Source organism: Lepidochelys kempii, chromosome 20, assembly GCF_965140265.1.
Source record: "Lepidochelys kempii isolate rLepKem1 chromosome 20, rLepKem1.hap2, whole genome shotgun sequence".
Classification (NCBI taxonomy): Eukaryota; Metazoa; Chordata; order Testudines; family Cheloniidae; genus Lepidochelys; species Lepidochelys kempii.
In genome coordinates this window covers 584482-601748 of record NC_133275.1, presented here as the reverse complement: position 1 = coordinate 601748, position 17267 = coordinate 584482, and the positions used below count along the sequence as shown (strand labels likewise).

At 42.4% G+C, this 17267-nt stretch overlaps 2 protein-coding genes across 8 annotated transcripts in view; one reads left to right on the top strand and one right to left on the bottom strand.

Moving 5' to 3' along the window:
* Positions 1 to 16029, bottom strand: part of LARP4 (La ribonucleoprotein 4) — a 48773-nt gene extending 32744 nt beyond the window's left edge. Inside the window, exons 1-3 of one of the 2 annotated variants that reach the window (XM_073318912.1) lie at positions 15835 to 16029; positions 6811 to 6958; positions 1921 to 2079 (exon numbers count right to left, since the gene is read on the bottom strand). In XM_073318912.1, the coding sequence (XP_073175013.1) occupies positions 1921 to 2079; positions 6811 to 6958; positions 15835 to 15852 (325 nt within the window). In that variant the 5' untranslated portion in view covers positions 15853 to 16029. The remainder of the gene's footprint in view (positions 1 to 1920; positions 2080 to 6810; positions 6959 to 15834) is intronic. The other variant, XM_073318914.1, reaches the window with a different exon arrangement.
* Positions 16030 to 16275: 246 nt separating this feature from the next.
* LOC140900919 (uncharacterized) overlaps positions 16276 to 17267 on the top strand; it is a 29719-nt gene continuing 28727 nt past the window's right edge. For 4 of the 6 annotated variants that reach the window (XM_073318907.1, XM_073318906.1, XM_073318911.1 and 1 more), the window contains exon 1: positions 16880 to 16968. Coding sequence is in view for 1 of the 6 variants with exons in the window: in XM_073318908.1 (XP_073175009.1) it covers positions 16797 to 16968 (172 nt within the window). In the remaining 5 variants the exon portion in view is untranslated. Of the gene's footprint in view, positions 16969 to 17267 lie in introns of all 6 variants that reach the window. The other 2 variants (XM_073318908.1, XM_073318909.1) reach the window with 2 other exon arrangements.

The following is a 17267-nucleotide window of genomic DNA, read 5'->3' as shown; positions in this document are numbered from 1 at the left end:
GTTCAAAAGAGGTCTTTAAAAGCCAAGGACCATATTTTTAGAACTACGTGGACAAAGGTTCATATGCATAAATTACCACTCTGATGTTTATGCAAGTAACTAGTTAAACCCTTTGTGTTAAGAATACTGATTGAGCATACAAACACAGTACTTGCTCAGACATTTATGCACATACAATTGCAGTTCTATGATTGTGGCTCAAATGTTAAAAGGCTTCAAGACATGGACACAAGGACCAGACTAATCTCCACACTCATTTTTACATCAGCATCAAAGGGATATGAACAGGCTGGATTTCACTAGAAAAACCTAAACTAAGTTTCACACACACAAGACCTTTTCCCACCATAGCAGCAACTGACAATCTTAAAGCTAATTAGTGAAAATGCAGGATGAAAGTGGGACTATTTGTATATGATTTTAGTAAACTTTTCCCCCTTGTTATAGACTGTTGCATGTAATAAATGCAACCACACACATGAACCTCCCTGCAGCAGGTTACTGGGGAGACATACACTAACTTCGCTGTCTTGGTGACCAGAACACTAGAATTCATTCAGAATGTGGTCCAGAAGTCCCTGCCCCAATCCCTGTAGGTCACCAAAGTTAGAGAAAGCCTCCCTTTTGAGAGACGAACATAGAATATCAGGGTTGGAAGGGACCTCGGGAGGTCATCTAGTCCAAACCCCTGCTCAAAGTAGGGCCAAACCCCAATTTTTGCCCCAGATCCCTAAATGGCTGCCTCAAGGATTGAGCTCACAACCCTAGGTTTAGCAGGCCAATGCTCAAACCACTGAGCTATCCCTCACCTGTTACACTGCAGCACGTAATTAACACTGTTCTCAGAGCTGCGCACATTCCTCTCAGCATCAAAAATGCAAATCCAAGGAAACAAGTAAAGCCATGTTTATTTCTGCTTCCCAACAGAAATGCTTCCTTGCATTCACAGAAGTCTTATCATACCAAAAAGGGTGCACGAATTAGCGTATACACACATTACACTCCACCCACCACTGAAACCAACTCCTCTGGGTTAGATTATGGCAGGAAAAAAGTTTCTGTGCATGCAAAAAAAACATCTTTACATGAGAAGTTGTCTTAAGAGGGTATTGTAAGCAAAAGGAAAGCAAGATCTTTGACATGTTCTGTTCATTGCAGGGGGAGCACATATAAACAAACACTCTTATCCTGCAGAAAGAGGTTAGATGCTAGATGAAGAAGATTGAGAAATCTTACAAAGTCCTATTTACTGCAAAGGCTAAGTTTATTAAAAGCAACACACTGCTCAAAGGATAATATCATAGAAAAATTCCTTAACACTGCTATTTGATGAGTGAATGAACACCGTCTTCTGGACCTCAGATGCCTGTTGCTTCCCTTCTTTCCTCCCTGCAGCTCCACGCTGAAGTCCCGCTGTGAAGGGTTCTTCACGTTCCTGTCCCAACTATATCACACACTCTTTTGCCCTCCAATACTACTCCCTAGCAATGTCTTTGGCAAAGCTGTTAGTTAAAGTAATCTTCTAACGCTGCAGGGGCAGTAGGAGACCTGTATTTTGAGCTTAAGAGGCTCTATTAATCTTTGCTTACATAACTTTGTTTCTCTTGTATATTATGTATTAGATTGTTATCCCAGGGCTGTTCATGTTAATTATTCCACTTGTAAGCTCTACAGAGAAGCAATCTTCTGCTTTAAGTGCCTCAGCTATTTATGCTATAAGTGATAACTGGTGAAGAGAAGACAGCATTTGTGCATTTACATCACAAGCAATTGCATTAAGCTGGGGACTTTAATAAGTCTAGGGAAAAAAAGGCAGATCACATTTTGGGTGTGTGAACATTAACAGTAAGAAATCCCTTAAGACTACAGGAGTTGAAGACAACATAGAACATAAGATGCTACTATAGCTTGAACACTCACCAGAAAGATCATAAATTTGGTATCCAAGATCCTCAGTTGCCAGAGCCATTCCATTAGCAGCTGCTTCCTCAACACCAGCGCCATTTCTTGTAGCTTCACAGGATGGTGAATACATCACTTCATACTGCTTACAGCTATCCTCCACATTCTCTACATTACCTGGCAAGAGAATATGCCCAGTCAATAGAAAGGACACATCAGCTTAAGAATATTTTCTATCTGAAAAATGTATTATCTGCCATTGTTACAAAGAACACCAAAGAATGCTGTAACTGAAAGACTCATTTTTTAGTTTGTTTCTTTGTATTTAATAGCACTGTGTTTAGGCAGTTTCTCTTTGTTTCCCTTGTTTGTACTGGTCTCAACAACATTTTCTGAAAACAGGAAAATAGTAAAATCAAACCAAGGCAGGGATCCCAGAACTACTGTAGCATCTGAAACAAATATTTTTCTTCAAATAAGCATCAAGTTGAGTCCCTAAACATGCAGCACTTACACCACAGAAAAAGCTGCATGTATTATCTGATCCTTATATATAATAAATACTCAGGACTGTCAGCTTAATGTGATTATAAAACACACTGGAAGGATGTGGATATTAGAGAATTTATTAGTCTTTTCCACAAGCTATTTGGGATAGAATGTAGTTTCAGTTTAGTATCTGATGTGGTTGGGGTGGAATGGGGGAAAGTTTACTTGCAGAAGGACTGACTCTGATCAAATAGGTCTTTTCCAGGTCTACCGTAACTTTCATTAACCAATTCAAAGTCACGTTAGAGGTAAAGGACATTATTGGTGAAATCCTCCTAAGTACAGAAGAAACAGCATGAAGACAAGTAAAGGGAACATTTGGAAAAATATGCTTTAGCTTTTTTAAGCAGCATACAGGAGTATGAAATATTTTTAGCCATTCGAAAGATAAACATGAAAACACCAAGATTATTATTATTATTTTAAGAAAAAGGTGGCTGTAGTAATCTTTCATTGGACCAACTTCTATTGGGGAGAGAGACAAGCTTTTGAGCTTATACAAACCGTTTTTCAGGAATTTAGCCAGTCTCAATTATTTGAAGATCACGGTCTGTATCCTTTACCAACCTATAATTTAAATATCAATTTGATAATCTTTAATGCTGTCTAGATTTGGACAGATGAGGTAGATTCTAGTGTCAAGCAAGTCTGACATTCCATATAACAAAGGGGTGATCTTTTATCCAAGGTAAGACAAAATAGGCTTCAAACAAATTCACACAGTATGCCAGCTAATGAATGTAAAGTTAGATACTCCTGAACTATGTGAAATAGTGACCTGATCCAAAGTCCATTGGCTTCTGTGAGCTATGGATCCTGCAACTTTAACTGCAAGTTCACTGGCCAATTCTGCTATAGGCAGAATTCAACTCTCAGTGACATATGTGGGAGTTGGAGGTGCTAAGCATCTCACAGGATGAGCTCATTAGATTAAGTTCCTTGATGTAGCAAGATAGCAACCTTCTACTTCCTAATTGTTTCAACTGCCTAGAACTCTAATGCTACAGAACAGCAAATCTGAGTTAACCTTGGGATTATTATTGCCAAGCAAATATTTGCTTATGATTGGCATAAATTTACATAGCCAACTACACTTCGCTTCCACTGGAAAATAAAAATACGCTAGTTTTCCTGTGATATTGAATGTTTATATATAAGCCTTTTCACTATACAGTTACAAAAATTAAAGACATGGTTCTTGCACTGAGCTAAAGAATGAATGCACCTGTTTTTGGAGCATCTTTTTAAAAAAACCCTTATCAGATTTTTTTTTTTTTAAACTGTTGCTACAATTAACCTAAGAGGCCTTTTATTATTGTTATTTACCAATCTGCCCCCATGATTTCTGGGTGGGAAAAGCATATGGGTTTTTAACCAATTTTCACTTGAATTTTAGCTTTTTTGGACCTGGGATTTGGGGAAGTGGATGGGGCCACTCACATTTGCAGAGACACCTAAAGCAGGGATAAGGAGCAGGTAGTGCTAGAAGGACTAGAGAATTGCATGTATTCTTCCCCTACTCACAGTAGGGCATGAAATCAAATGCAGCGTTAATCTATCCTACATTACCTTCTCCTACAGAATTCATCTGCACCAGAAAGACCGCTGTGCTGTGGCCATCTGAAGAATCTGTCTGAATGGCTCTGCCAGAAATGATAGCAGAGAGTGGGGCACAGGGAATCAGGAGAGACAACAGAAGTACAGGGCCTTGAGCATATACCCAAAGTGTATTCTGATCTCCAGGACTCTGTCAAAGCAACGTTGGGGAAATGCAGTGTTGGAAACCGTTACTGTGTGCCTCCTTTGGCAAGAGAAGTGATCTCACCAGTTATTACCACTTACCTGGAAGTCCTGGCTTGAGACCTTTGCCCATCCATCCCATAGGGGTTGGTAGAGTTCCTCTGCAGGACTTGATACTTAGCTACACTCAGACTGAGAACTTCAAATAACTGCCAGCAAATGGACAATTTTAGACTAAGGAGAGGTGGTGTTTACTCTTCTCTTGCAGCTGCCAAGAGACTCCATGATGCCAGAGCAAAGCTAGACCTTGCTGATACACCAAAAGCAAAGCCGCTCCTTCCCAGGGATGGCTCTCATGGGTGGGCAGATGTCTTTAAGCTTGGCATTCCCACAAGGTACCGATACACAGCAGCTGATATGGATACTGATTCATAACCTTCCTATTCTCCTTTTGCCAGATATTTGACAGGAATATATTTTAATTTCTGAAAAGCTGAACATGAGTATTGTTTTCTTAGAGCTCTTCCATCTTACTCCCCATCACAACCCTGGTCTATAGGGCATAACTATATTGGTTCAAGATGTCTTTTTTTTAAAAAGAATTATACCATTAAAACTCCTAATCTGAGTGCAGTTACACCAGTTTAAATGTGCTTTCATCATTATAACCACTTTCACAGTATACGTGTTGCACAGCGATAATTATGCCAGTATAGCTTACGCAGGATGATTGTGTGAGTTTACACAAGACATTTACATCACAGGAACAAGCCAATATTCAAAGCTGTTTAAAGATAAAATCGTGGCATAGATACCTGCTAATTAAGTAGCATCAGAACAGAAAAAATATGAAGTAAATCATGGTTCTTCTTTTCTCAGCACCAAAGAGCTGGTGTTCAGTTTATAGGATTGTATCACACCCAATTTACATGCAGTAGCAGCACTCAAGAGTACAGTACAATTCATCAAGGCAAAACGACTGATTGCCATGAATGGAATTTTTTGCTCTGTAAAGGACCCAGGCTGGAAGATCTACTGATTTGTAGAGGAGTAAGATTCCTCTTTCACCAGACAACTCCTTCACTCATCCTAAGTTTTTTAAAGGCATTTGCTAGTGTGTGTCTACACTTACATCACTGCAGCTGTGCCGCTGTAGCGCTTCACTGTAGACACTACCTACACCATGGGAGAGGTTCTCCTGTTGGCGTAGGTAATCCACCTCCTCAAGAAGTGGTAGGTAGGCTGACAGAAGAATTCTTCCATCAACCTAGCACTGCCTAGGATGGGGCAGGCAAACTTTTTGGCCTGAGGGCCGCATCAGGTTTCTGAAATTGTATGGAGGGACGGCTAGGGGAGGCTGTGCTCCCCTGGGACCCCTGCCCCATCCAACCTTCCCTCTCCTTCCTGACTGCCTCCCCAGGACCCTGCTCCCATCCAACCCCACCATCCTCTGACCGCCCCGCCCCCTGATCACCCCCCAAACTCCCCTGCCCTCTATGCAACACGACCCCCCAGGACAGGCAGCCGTGCCGTGCAGCACAGAGACTGGGTCAGGCCAGGCTCTGCAGCTGCACTGCCCCAGGAGTGCGTAGCCCCCCTGCCTAGAGCACTGCGCCAGCGGTGCAGTGAGCAGAAGCTGCGGGGGAGGGGGAACAGTAGGGGAGGGGCCAGGGGCTAGCCTCTGCGGGCTGCAGTTTGCCCACCTCTGGTCTAGGAGGTTAGGTCGGCATATCTGCATCTCTCAGGGGTGTGGATTTTTCACACCCCTGAGAGATATAAACTATGACAATGTAAGTTCCCAGAGTAGACCAACCCTTCATTTGTATATGGACACAAAGACTTACCCAGAAGTGTTTTACCACCTGAACTTAAAACTAAGTAAATAAATAAAAAGTTTTAAAAAAAACCCTTATGGACAAGTAGATTTAACAAAGTTAGTAAAGATTTACACAAGTACAGTCTAAGCTTTAAGCAAGCAACTGCCTTTTAATTGCTCTGCAGCATACATTCCAGTAGAAGTGTAACTTTGGAATAGCTCAATAATGTATCTGGATTGTGTGCGGCCCTCAGATCTCATAATCTTTCTGTTCACAGGGTCAAGTATATACTAAAGTGCAGCAATGGTGAGAGAAAGCAACAGAGACAAAGTGAGAAAGGAAAAAGTCATAAAGAAGGGAGAAAAAAGGGAGAGAGTATAGAATCCATTTCTGCACATTTAGCAGCTTGTTTCCCTCGTAGCGCGATACTTGGTCATCATCGGGCCTCTTAAGTGTTATAGGGGGCCATAATACACTGTTCCCTTATTCGATTACTTTTTATATCCTGCCTGTTCTTCCTCAGTCCAGCTTTAGGTATCAACTCAGAGTCTTAAACTAAAGTTCATTCAGATCAGACCTTTCTGCAGTCCCTACTGTTTACTGATGCAGTTAACCACCAGTAAACTGCTTCAGAAAACTTGTCATATTCAACTTATATTGGTTCCTACATCAGCCTCTAGAGCTGTTCTTTCAAGGACAAGAACATTGGTTGCTTCTTACTGCTGGGTTTAGGTTTATACAGAATACACACAATCTGAACTTAACAAGGGATTAAGTCATCATTTGCGTTTAGACGTCTCACCCTCACTATGAGTTCCTGGTGAAGCAGCTGTTTCTTGCCACAAATGCTCAGTGCCATTGGTCACTGGTGCAGCTTCAGTGCTTCCCTGTGGATCTTCTTGCCAGACTTTTGCATTTGGATTTAAGCCAGTACCTTTTGATGTTACCTGCTGAAGAGACAAAAGTAAATTATTTGCAAAAATAATTCAAAAAAGGATTAGAAAGTAGTTAGGGAAGTTATTACAGCTTAGTATAGTACTTTCTTTAAGACAGTTTCACAGCTCAGAAGCGTCTAAATGACCAAAGAGGCAGAATACAGACTTTCACCTTCCAAAAGATAATAAGTTCTTAGACAAATGTCAGACTAAAGGGAAAATTAAATCCCTTGACAGTTTAAAGGATCTTGCTTCCCATTCCATAATGGATGTGATGTCCCTCTTCTCCCCTTTTTACCTCCATTTTATCAGTAATGTTTAGTCATGCAGTGACTAGGGCAATGGCATTAGCATGGGGATTTTTTGCAAGCAGAGGGTAGGGGCCAGATGCATGAGATTGACAAGTCACAGTTTTACACAAAATGTCTGACTCATCCATAATCCTCCACCCCCTTGGCAAAAGAAGGGGGAAATCTTCCCATTCCATCCTCTTCCTTGAAAGGGTTGGAAGACAGCCCATTATACTGCACTGTGCTCTGGAGACAGGGAACCTGTGGTATGTGTGGAGTGAGAGAAGTGCTCAGCCATGTAACTCAGCCCTAACAAAGCACCACCTGTCAGCTAGGCAAGAATAAAGTTGTTTCCTGCAATCATTTCTGCACCTTAATCACAGTTAGCAGATCTCCCCCACTCAAAGTAGGAAACAAATGGAGAAATTTATTGTGGCACCTGGAAAAGTTTTCTGCTCAGCCACAGCCTGCCACAACTCCTATGAGTTAAATTTTGATACTGCGAGACAACCCCCCCCCACCACCCAAAGTTAGAATAGCTACTTAAGTGCTGAGCATCTTGAGAGAGAAACTGGGCTGAACTGTTCCCCTAGTAGGAGATAAGACTCTGAGGACCTCACAGAAAGAGCCAAATAGAATATTTGACACATTTAGGTCATCATCTGTACATCTCAGTGAATCCCCAGGTAGGACAGGCATAATGTTTACTTACTTGACAGGTGTGCTGTTACCTTAACATCCAAGCATTTTCACACACACACACACGTCTCATCTTTCAATAACCAGCCACGTGAATGCTGCTGATTGTAAAGAGGATGAAGCTTCTACAAGTCAACATGCTGAACAGCCGTGCTTGAAGTCAGTCAGATAGATCACTTTGCAAGGAATGTTTTTAGAAGCTTGCAAATTGTAAGGAGCATTTCCAGGTCAGACAAAGGCTCTAAAAGTTGATGCTTACTGTAGCATCCAGAGTCCAGGCACCAAAAAAAAAGAACAAGCTGCCAGCATGGGGAATGATTTCTCCCCCATACAGTTAGATGGACTTGTATAAGAATACCACTAGCCTTGAAACTGTTCTCTTTCGAGTATACCCACGCTGCTCAGGACACATAGATACTCTGACCTTCACAGAGCCAGGACTGCAAGTATCTAATCTCTCAGTTATGTTGATTTGGATCAGTGATTTTTGGTCATGCATGCTACCAAATACATGCTCTTTGGTCATTTCAGAAGTGGAAAGAAACTATTTGCCAGAATAGTGAGCATGTCTGAGATTATTCTATAATCCTCAAATATGCCAAAATTTAATCTAGAGGACACTTTTTTTAGGCAGGTAATTGGATCATCAGATATTATACTCAAGCTATCTCCCTAATTTCCAAGGATGAGGTCTTACTAAAAGAGGGCCTCATTCATCTCACTGCCATGATGCAAGACTTCAGATGGTAATGCTGTGGAGGAACAAAGCAGCAGACAAGTTTACTTTTTAAACTGGGATGCTACCTGAATGTCCATTTCCAACTAAGTACCAAAAGGACTTAGAGCAAATGATAGGTAGTAAAATGATGAAGGAATCAGATCTTGCCTTCTTTTACATGGGGCTTCCTACCAGGAGACAGGCTGTGCTAATAAACGAGGTCTGCAAATAGATCTATCCATATCCAAAAGACAACTAATTGTGGTACTATCTTGTACTCTGACCCAATCCTATGTCCACTGAACTCAGTCTCAAGACTAACGTTGACTTTGAAGGGTCACGATCAAGCTCCTAGCGTACGCAATTTTTCTGAAGCCCGAGTGTGGAATGTAAGTACTCATTTCACCCCATCAAATGCCTTTTTAGTATAGAGAGTTTACAGTATGGTCTCTTGCTTATTCAACAGAGCTTGATAGACAAATAGTAATGTTTTTTAAACACTACAGGGCTCAATTACCACATGAAGCCTTTTTGTTTCAGTCCACTGAAGTATTTTCACAAAGCAGTTACAACACCACAGAGAGACAATCAGTAAAACTAATATTTACAAAATGACAGAGCTGGCCTGCTTGAAAGCTCTGCTCAACAGAACATGGAGTCTACCAGGAAGCTATCCAGAGCCAGAGAATTCCCAGCAGGCATGCTCTGGATAGCAGCCAATAGGTCATTCCAAGAATTCCCTCTGATCTGGAGACAGATTGTTAACAGTTAGGGATACTTTGAATGTTAGGTATGACATCTGCCTTTTCCTTAGACTGATGTAGAGAAATATCAGTATTGGAACTCCTTGCATATGGCCAGGGTCAGTTACAGGGGATGCCTCTGACAACACTAAGAAGCTTTGCATCCAGTTTCGCCTGCTCACTAACCGTTTGTCTGCTCTAACTCTCCAAGGAGTAGACTTTTTCAGCTTTGGACGTAAGAAATTCAGAGGGGATCAGATACCAGCATATTCGATTAGCATTTCAGCTTGATATAAAAACCTTATCTTATGGAATGGTTTTGCAGTTAGTCTCACAAAATCTAAACATGAGCACTCAAGCTTTGTGTTTCAGTCTGTGGTCCTTTTCAGAGTTAAAACTAGTAAACTCTCCTTAGGAGAGATTAGAAGAGTTGACAGACTTCACTTATGGTATCCTGGAATGTAAGCACTGTATTTCTTTTGGATTTCAATAAATTCTCTAAATATTGGCTTTCACAATTAAGTCTAACTAGTTTTACTTAAACCTCTGGTCATTTTCCTATGTGTTTAATAATTTCTACTGCTAGGTATCCTCTTCAAGAAAAATTTATTTAACAGATATTTGCTCATCCTACTTTATCCTGCAGTGAAGTCATAATGCTGAATTTGTGACATCAGTGTTTTCCTTGGCAACAGACTGAGCGCAAGATTGGGGCTCCCCTTTAGGAACAAATATTTTGTACTTCTATAGCAGACCTTTTAATCTGAGAAGGTCAAATCATTTTACAGCTGGGAAAACTGAGGCAGAGAAAAAACCGAGTGACTTCACAAAGGTCACATGATAAATCTATGGCAGAGCTGGGAATAAAACCCAGGTCTCCCCAGCAGAATAATGTGAAACATTTATTGTGGGGGGTGGGGAAGAGAGAAGATGCCGGCAAATCAAGTTACTTTCTGGAAGAGCGTTGCCTTTTTCTGAGTAATCTAGCACACACGTCTTTTAAGATTTGGAAATAAAAGAGAGTAAGGCAGCATTGAAGCAGATAAACCATGGCTGATATACCCAAACAGAGCTCCTTTCTGCTCACTGTTAGCTGCCATCTTGCTGTCAACTAAGTACCCTGAACATCCCAGGAAACTCTCAGAAAACAAAGCATAATATTAATAGTTGTGTGGAAGCTGATTTGACTGAACACAATGGCTTCTCCATTAGTCAAGATGGCTACCCACTACCAAACTTTGGCTCATTTGTTATTTTGTAAAGCTCTTTTAAGAGATGCTAGAAAAAAAACAGATTCCATTTTTATTAACTTATCTTTATGACGACAAGGTTTTCCATGAGAGGGGCATGCAGGATAATGCACACCATGTATGCTGCAGTTTTTAGGCCAATGAGCAGAGCTACGGATTGATTATACTTTGCTTGGAGTATGAGCATTTTTAACTGCTTGTGTCACAACCCTCATATAAGCCTGCATGAGTTTTGTCTTATTGACACAAAAAGGGAAGGAGGAAGCCCTTACACACTGAATGGTGCTACTCAGGCATATTCCCTTCATGCTGCCATGGCTCTACCGCTATGAAAAGCCAATGAGGCATCAACTAGGAGAGACAGCCTTATTACGTTTCCCCAACAGTTTAAACAACTAAGAATACACAATTTTAATATTTCCCAGTAAGGGAGTAATGTGGTAACTACCTCAATGTTAATTACAGTCTATAATTCTGAAGTAAAGCTGCTGAAATTCAGATGAGAAATATCAAATCACAGTTGTGATTGTACTGTGAGAAACTCAAAGCATTCTTCCAGTGTACTAACATTGTTTATTTAATGCGAACAATATGCCTGGCCCTGCATGATCCACACAAATACAGGCTCTGTAACGAAGAGACACGGGACGTACTTCTGCAGAGAGGACATACTATTACATGCCCACAGTCCATTCTATCAACAGCTCTAACCCCACACCAGGTTGGAAAGGTAATATATTTAGCACCAATAATTTTTCAAGTTACATACCATATCAAGGTAGCATTTTTTAAAAGTGTAACAGTACTCCTATTACCAATTAGCATTCTGTGCATGAATGATGAATTTCAGTTGTATTTTAACAAAAAACAATTTCCAGTTACTAGCTAACCTTCCCCATGAGCATCTTGATCTCAAATACAACCTTGTTTTGTATAGATGGTGTGTGACAATTAAACTGCGTATGATAGAGTGGTATAAAGCCGCTGGGCCAAATACTGCTGAGGTACACCAGTCCCAAACTGGAATAACTGCCTTGAACTCCAGTGTGGCAGTAGAATTTGACCAGTCATATGAAGATAACGACAGAAGTTAATCATGGATAACATATAGCCTATCAGCAGAAGGGAAAGGAGTAGATCAAACTAATATTAACCAAGTTATACCATAAGACTTGCTGAATCTTCAGACAGCCACTCCTTGGCTACACAGATTCCTACTTGATCAAGCTAATTTGAAGTCTAAGACCTATTCCTACTATGGTGCCTCATTTCTGTCAAATTATTTTAATTCTAGGATCCACCTCAAAGCATTTGCTGCTCAGAAATAACTAGCTCCTCACCTATAAATTTCACTTTTTTACCTTGTCGTCAGCTACAGGTGTAGACAGCTGTTCACAACTTTAAACAGTTTTAATTATCAGCCTGTGGATTTAAAAACCAACTCTGCAAAATAAGCAAAAAATGGGGGTGTGAAACTAAATCCAAGCACTATGGCTCTGTGGTAAGATCATTTTTCCACAGTGATTCAAACAATATTCATTCCAAAACTTAAATGGCTTTCTTCAAGAAAGCTAGGGGGTCCCCCAGTCCTTTTCTTTAAACATTCTTAACCACAGTACAAATTTAACTACTCATCTGAAATATTAACAAAACTACCATATTATACATTAAAAGTACATGACCTGTTAATTAACCTCAGGTCAATTATTCCCAACCCTAGTATGTTCAGTTCTATAATTAACATGAACATAGAAATCACAGACCAGTAGGACTGCAAGGGACCTTGACAGATCTAGTCCAGTCCCCTGCACTGAGACAGGACTAATTATTATCAGACCATCCCTGAAAGGTGTTTGTCTAATCTGCTCTCAAAACCCTCCAATGATGGAGATTCCAAATTTGGTCCAGTGCTTAACTACCCTTACAGTTAGGAAGCATTTCCTAAGATCTAAAATAAATCTCCCTTGCCACAATTTAAGCCCATTACTTCTTGTCCTATCTTCAGTGGTTAAGGAGAACAGTTTATCACCCTCCTCTTTATAACAACCTTTTATGTACCTGAAGACTTATGTCCCCCCTCAATCTTCTTTTCCCCAGCCTTAAGCCCATTTTTTTCCCCAAACTTTCCTCATAGGTCATGTTTTCAAGATCTTTAACCATTTTTGTTGCTATCCTCTGGACTTTCTCAAATTTGTCCAAATCTTTCCTGAAACGTGGTGCTCATCAGACTTATCAGTGCTGAATAGAGTGGATGACTGACTTCTGGTGTCTTGCTTATAACACTCTTGCTAATATATTCCAGAATAATATTTGATTCTCTCCTCCCCCCAACAGTATTACATTTAATATGAATCAGTCTGATCTACTATAACCTCCAGATCCTTTTTTGCAGTATTCCTTCCTAGAATCATTTCCCATTTTGTATTTGTGCAATTGATTATTCCTTTCCAAGTGCAGTACTTTGAATTTAATTCTATTTATGTCACACCACTTCTCCAGTTTGTCAAGATCATTTTGAATTCTAATCCTGTCCTCTAAAGAGCTTGTAACCCCTACCAGTATGGTATCACCAGCAAACTTTAGAAGTGTATTATCTCCATTACCAAACCATTTATGAAGATATTGAATAGAACCAGACCCAAGACAGATCCCTATGGGAACCCACTCAATATGCCCTTTCATCTTGGCTGTGAACCTCTGATAACTACCGAGTACAGTTTTCAAACCAATTCCACACCCAACAGATAGCAGGTTCATCTAGGCCAGTGCTTCTCAAGCTATCTGATGTGCGGGACTGACAATTTTTCCCCCCAATGTGCACACAGACTGGCAGCCGATGACTCGCGGACCAGCACTGGTCCACGGACCACCATTCTGAGCAGCATTGATCTAGGCTACATTTCTCTAGTTTGTTTATGAAACTGTCATGTGAGATAGTATCAAAAGCCTTACTGAAGTCAAGATATAGCACATCTACTGGTTCCCCCCATTCACAAGGCCTGTTACTCTGTCAAGTAAGGATATTAGGTTGGTTTGACATGATTTGTTCTTAACTGTTACTTATCACCATATTGTCTTTTAGGTGTTTATAAAGTGATTGACAATTATGTTGATTTGCCTCACAGTAAATTAAGTCAAATCAATTTGAAACATTTAAACAAAAAGTGCACTACAGACTATGAAATCTAAACAACGGAATTAAGTTTCACTAAAGTGATGCGGAAAGTGTTTTTTAAACATATTGAACATAAGAATGGCCATACTGGGTCATACCAAAGGTCCATCAAGCCCAGTATCCTGTCCTCTGACAGTGGCCAATGGCAGGTGCTGCAAACGGAATGAACAGACAGGTTATCATCAAGTAATCCATGCCCTGTCACACAATCCCAGCTTCTGACAAACAGAGGCTAGGGACACCATCCCTGCCCATCCTGGCTAATAGCCATTGATGGACCTATCTTCCATGAATCTATTTAGCTCCCTTTTGAGCCCCGTTATAGTACTGGCCTTCACAACATCCTCTGGCAAGGAGTTCCTATTCTTTCAGTAATAGTAGATGAGAGATCATTTGGATCTAACAGCACATCCAAATAAACAATCAAAGGACTTCCAACACAGCCAAGGGTGAAGAAACACTTTACCTAAAAGTGTTGGTCTAATTTATTTGCTGGTGCAATAACGAAGCAGTCTACCTTGTCCATCAAGGCTACAAACCACAATAAAAACAACTAAAAAAAAACAAACAAACATAGCTGTAAGTTTTCAGATTCAAAATAAGTGTTCCTTAATGTGCCATGTGTATTTAGGTTCAAAGTACAGAAGCACTATACACTTGTATATACTAGGTTTAGTTGATGAAAATATATAGTCTTTGAGTTTACCAAAAAATGCACTGCTTCCATTTTTTTCCAATTCAGTTTACTTAACTGAAAAACTAACCACAGCAGCTGAATGAAGGAAGACCAGGAAGTCCATTGAAACAAGGAAGCAGCCAGTTTCTTAGCTGCAATTAACTACATTGCTGACTTTATGTAATCTTCAGAAAAATTAGCAAGAGTGCAAGTCCAAGAGTACAGATTCTAATCTTAAAGAGAGTTAATAGTTTATACAGAGAGTAGAAAAGGGATAGTGTTTTCTTCTTTTGTGGAGAATTAAAAGTTTCCCATATGTTACTTTACAAAGGCACTTGCACAATTCCTTTAGTCTTCAAAATGCTTTGAATACATTAGAGAGAGAGAGAGAAGATCTGATTAAAAAAATAAATGTTTCAAATTGATATGGTTTAATAAGAACTCATTACAGCAAAATATGCAAGCAATTAAAAGATCCTGCTAGATTTGATTCTCTTTCTCACCACAGTTGCCTTACAACCTGTAAGATACAATTCTTCCTCATTGAAAACAGACTCTATTTATGGGCACGGTTAGCCAGTGCCAAGTTGCTAAGTTGCAGCTTTGCTAGTTTGACGTTTATACAATGCAAAGAACAATATGCTCTGGAATCTACTCAAAGCATTAGCCAGGCAGAGAAAGCAACGGATCAGCTGATTATATTGCACAAATGCCACGGCAGCCTCTGCTTTAAATAAAAATTAAAAAAAGGTGGGGGGAGAAACGAACACGAAAAAAAGATCTACGAGATTTTAAAATTAAAAAAAACCTCCCGGTGGTTTCTCTCGCCCACCCCCCCCCCCCATAACCTTCACACGCGCCGCGCCATGCACCAAGCAGCCACCAGAGCAACTTTTCCGAAAGGTCAATGCGGTGCCTTTCACGGCTTCCCCCCTCCCCCGCCCCGCGCTCCCTCTCTGGAGCAGGCCACCGAGGGCCGGGCCCCTGACAGAACCTCCCGGGGACGAGGTTTTCTTAACCCGCCGCCCCATAGCCGCCCCCTCCCCCCATCGTTCACCTTCGCTCTCAAACCGCCGCTCTCACCTCGACCCCCCCGCTCCTGTCACCCCCCAGAGCCCCGCGTGCGGCCTCCCGGGCCCTCCCCGCCGGGACTCCACAACCCCTTCCCCCGGGCCGGATCTGCTGTGTCAGGCCCGACCCCTCCCCCCGGGCCCGGCCGGCTCAGCCGCGGCAGCAGCGTGCGCGGCCTGGAAAGTCACATGGCCCCGCAACGCGGCCGGGCCGGGCCGGGCCGGGCCCCCTCCGGGCCGGGCCGGGCCCCCTCCGGGCCCCCTCCTCACCTCCACGAAGAGCAGCATCCTCCTTCTCCCGCCTCCCCCCGAGGCCAGCGGGCCTGGGATCCCGGCTCCGACGGCTCCCCGCTCCCAGGCAGGCTCCGGCAGCGCCAGCGATAAGGGCACTCGGGCTCCGCCTCCGGCTGCTGCCGCCAGCCAGGGCCCGGGCCCCCGCCCCTTCCAGATCCTCCGCCTCTCCCCGGCCGCCACCGCCTCTGCCGGGTCACCCCCGAGAAGTCCTTCCGGGGTCATCGGAGGCCGTTCGCAGAAACTAGCCGAGGCCCTATGGGGAACGTACTATTGCCTGGGGTGGGGGACACCAATCTAGGGGAATGAACCATTCTGCCTGGTATGGGACGAGGTGTCCGAGGGGGCGTACCATTCTCTGCGCTAATGGGATTGTTGTTCAGAGGCATGTACCAATCTCGGAGCGGGGGTGGGGGGGGATCAGTTGGAGTGGTCCTCTCCTTGTTTGTCTGTTGGGGGGAACGTGCCATTTTCGGTGCAGTGGGGGTGCACGGGGAATGTACCATTGCCATTGGGCCACCTCAGGCTGTGCCCAGCACAGACCCATGGTGCAGCATCCGAACAGGGTGACCTCACGTCAAGGCTGCCGAGAGCAATCAGAGGGCGCCAAAGTGGGATAATGCCCCATTGAGACGCCATCATGGCCCCACAGCATGCTGAGCCCTGGGGCTCTGGAACTGGATTTCAAGTATCACCAACCACAAGCCTTCAAAACCATGAGACTGAATTAAAAACAATACACCTGGGGCTCTTCTGGTTCACGTTTGCCCGTTTGTCTCCACAACCATGAGACAAAGGCCAAGAGTCTCACAATAATCTCGAGACTCCAGGATCTGAGGCTTCAAGAAGATTACCAAATATTGTGATACCTGTAACAAGTCACAAGAGTTACAAGACTGCATCACATCCAGATCTTGCTGAGCCTCAACCAGAGCAATGAGATGGCAAGAAAGCTGGGTCATGTTGTGCTCAAACATCACTCTGACCCACAAGATGCTGAAATGTGGCTCTGTTTCACAGGCCCCAACGGACATTTTGTCACCCTTTCTATCAGAGACAGAGGAACTGCCCCCCACCCTCAGGAGGAGAAAATTAATCTACCCAGAATAACAGGTAACTTGTGAAAAAGACCAACATGAATCTCCAATTCTGAAAGAAATAGACTCACTCAGACTAAGGTCTTTGGGGCAGGGGCCTACTTTTTGTTATATGTTCATGGGTATAATTGAGGAGCGGGCATTGCTCCCCCAACTCCAAGCTTCGGGCAGGCACAGAATTTACATACGCATGCACCTCACCACATGCAGCCTCATTGGCCTGACTGGACCTGCCCCCCATATATAGAAGTCAAACTATGCCTGTGTATATGCTTATATATCACCTAGCATCATGGGGATCTCTGATCCATCAAT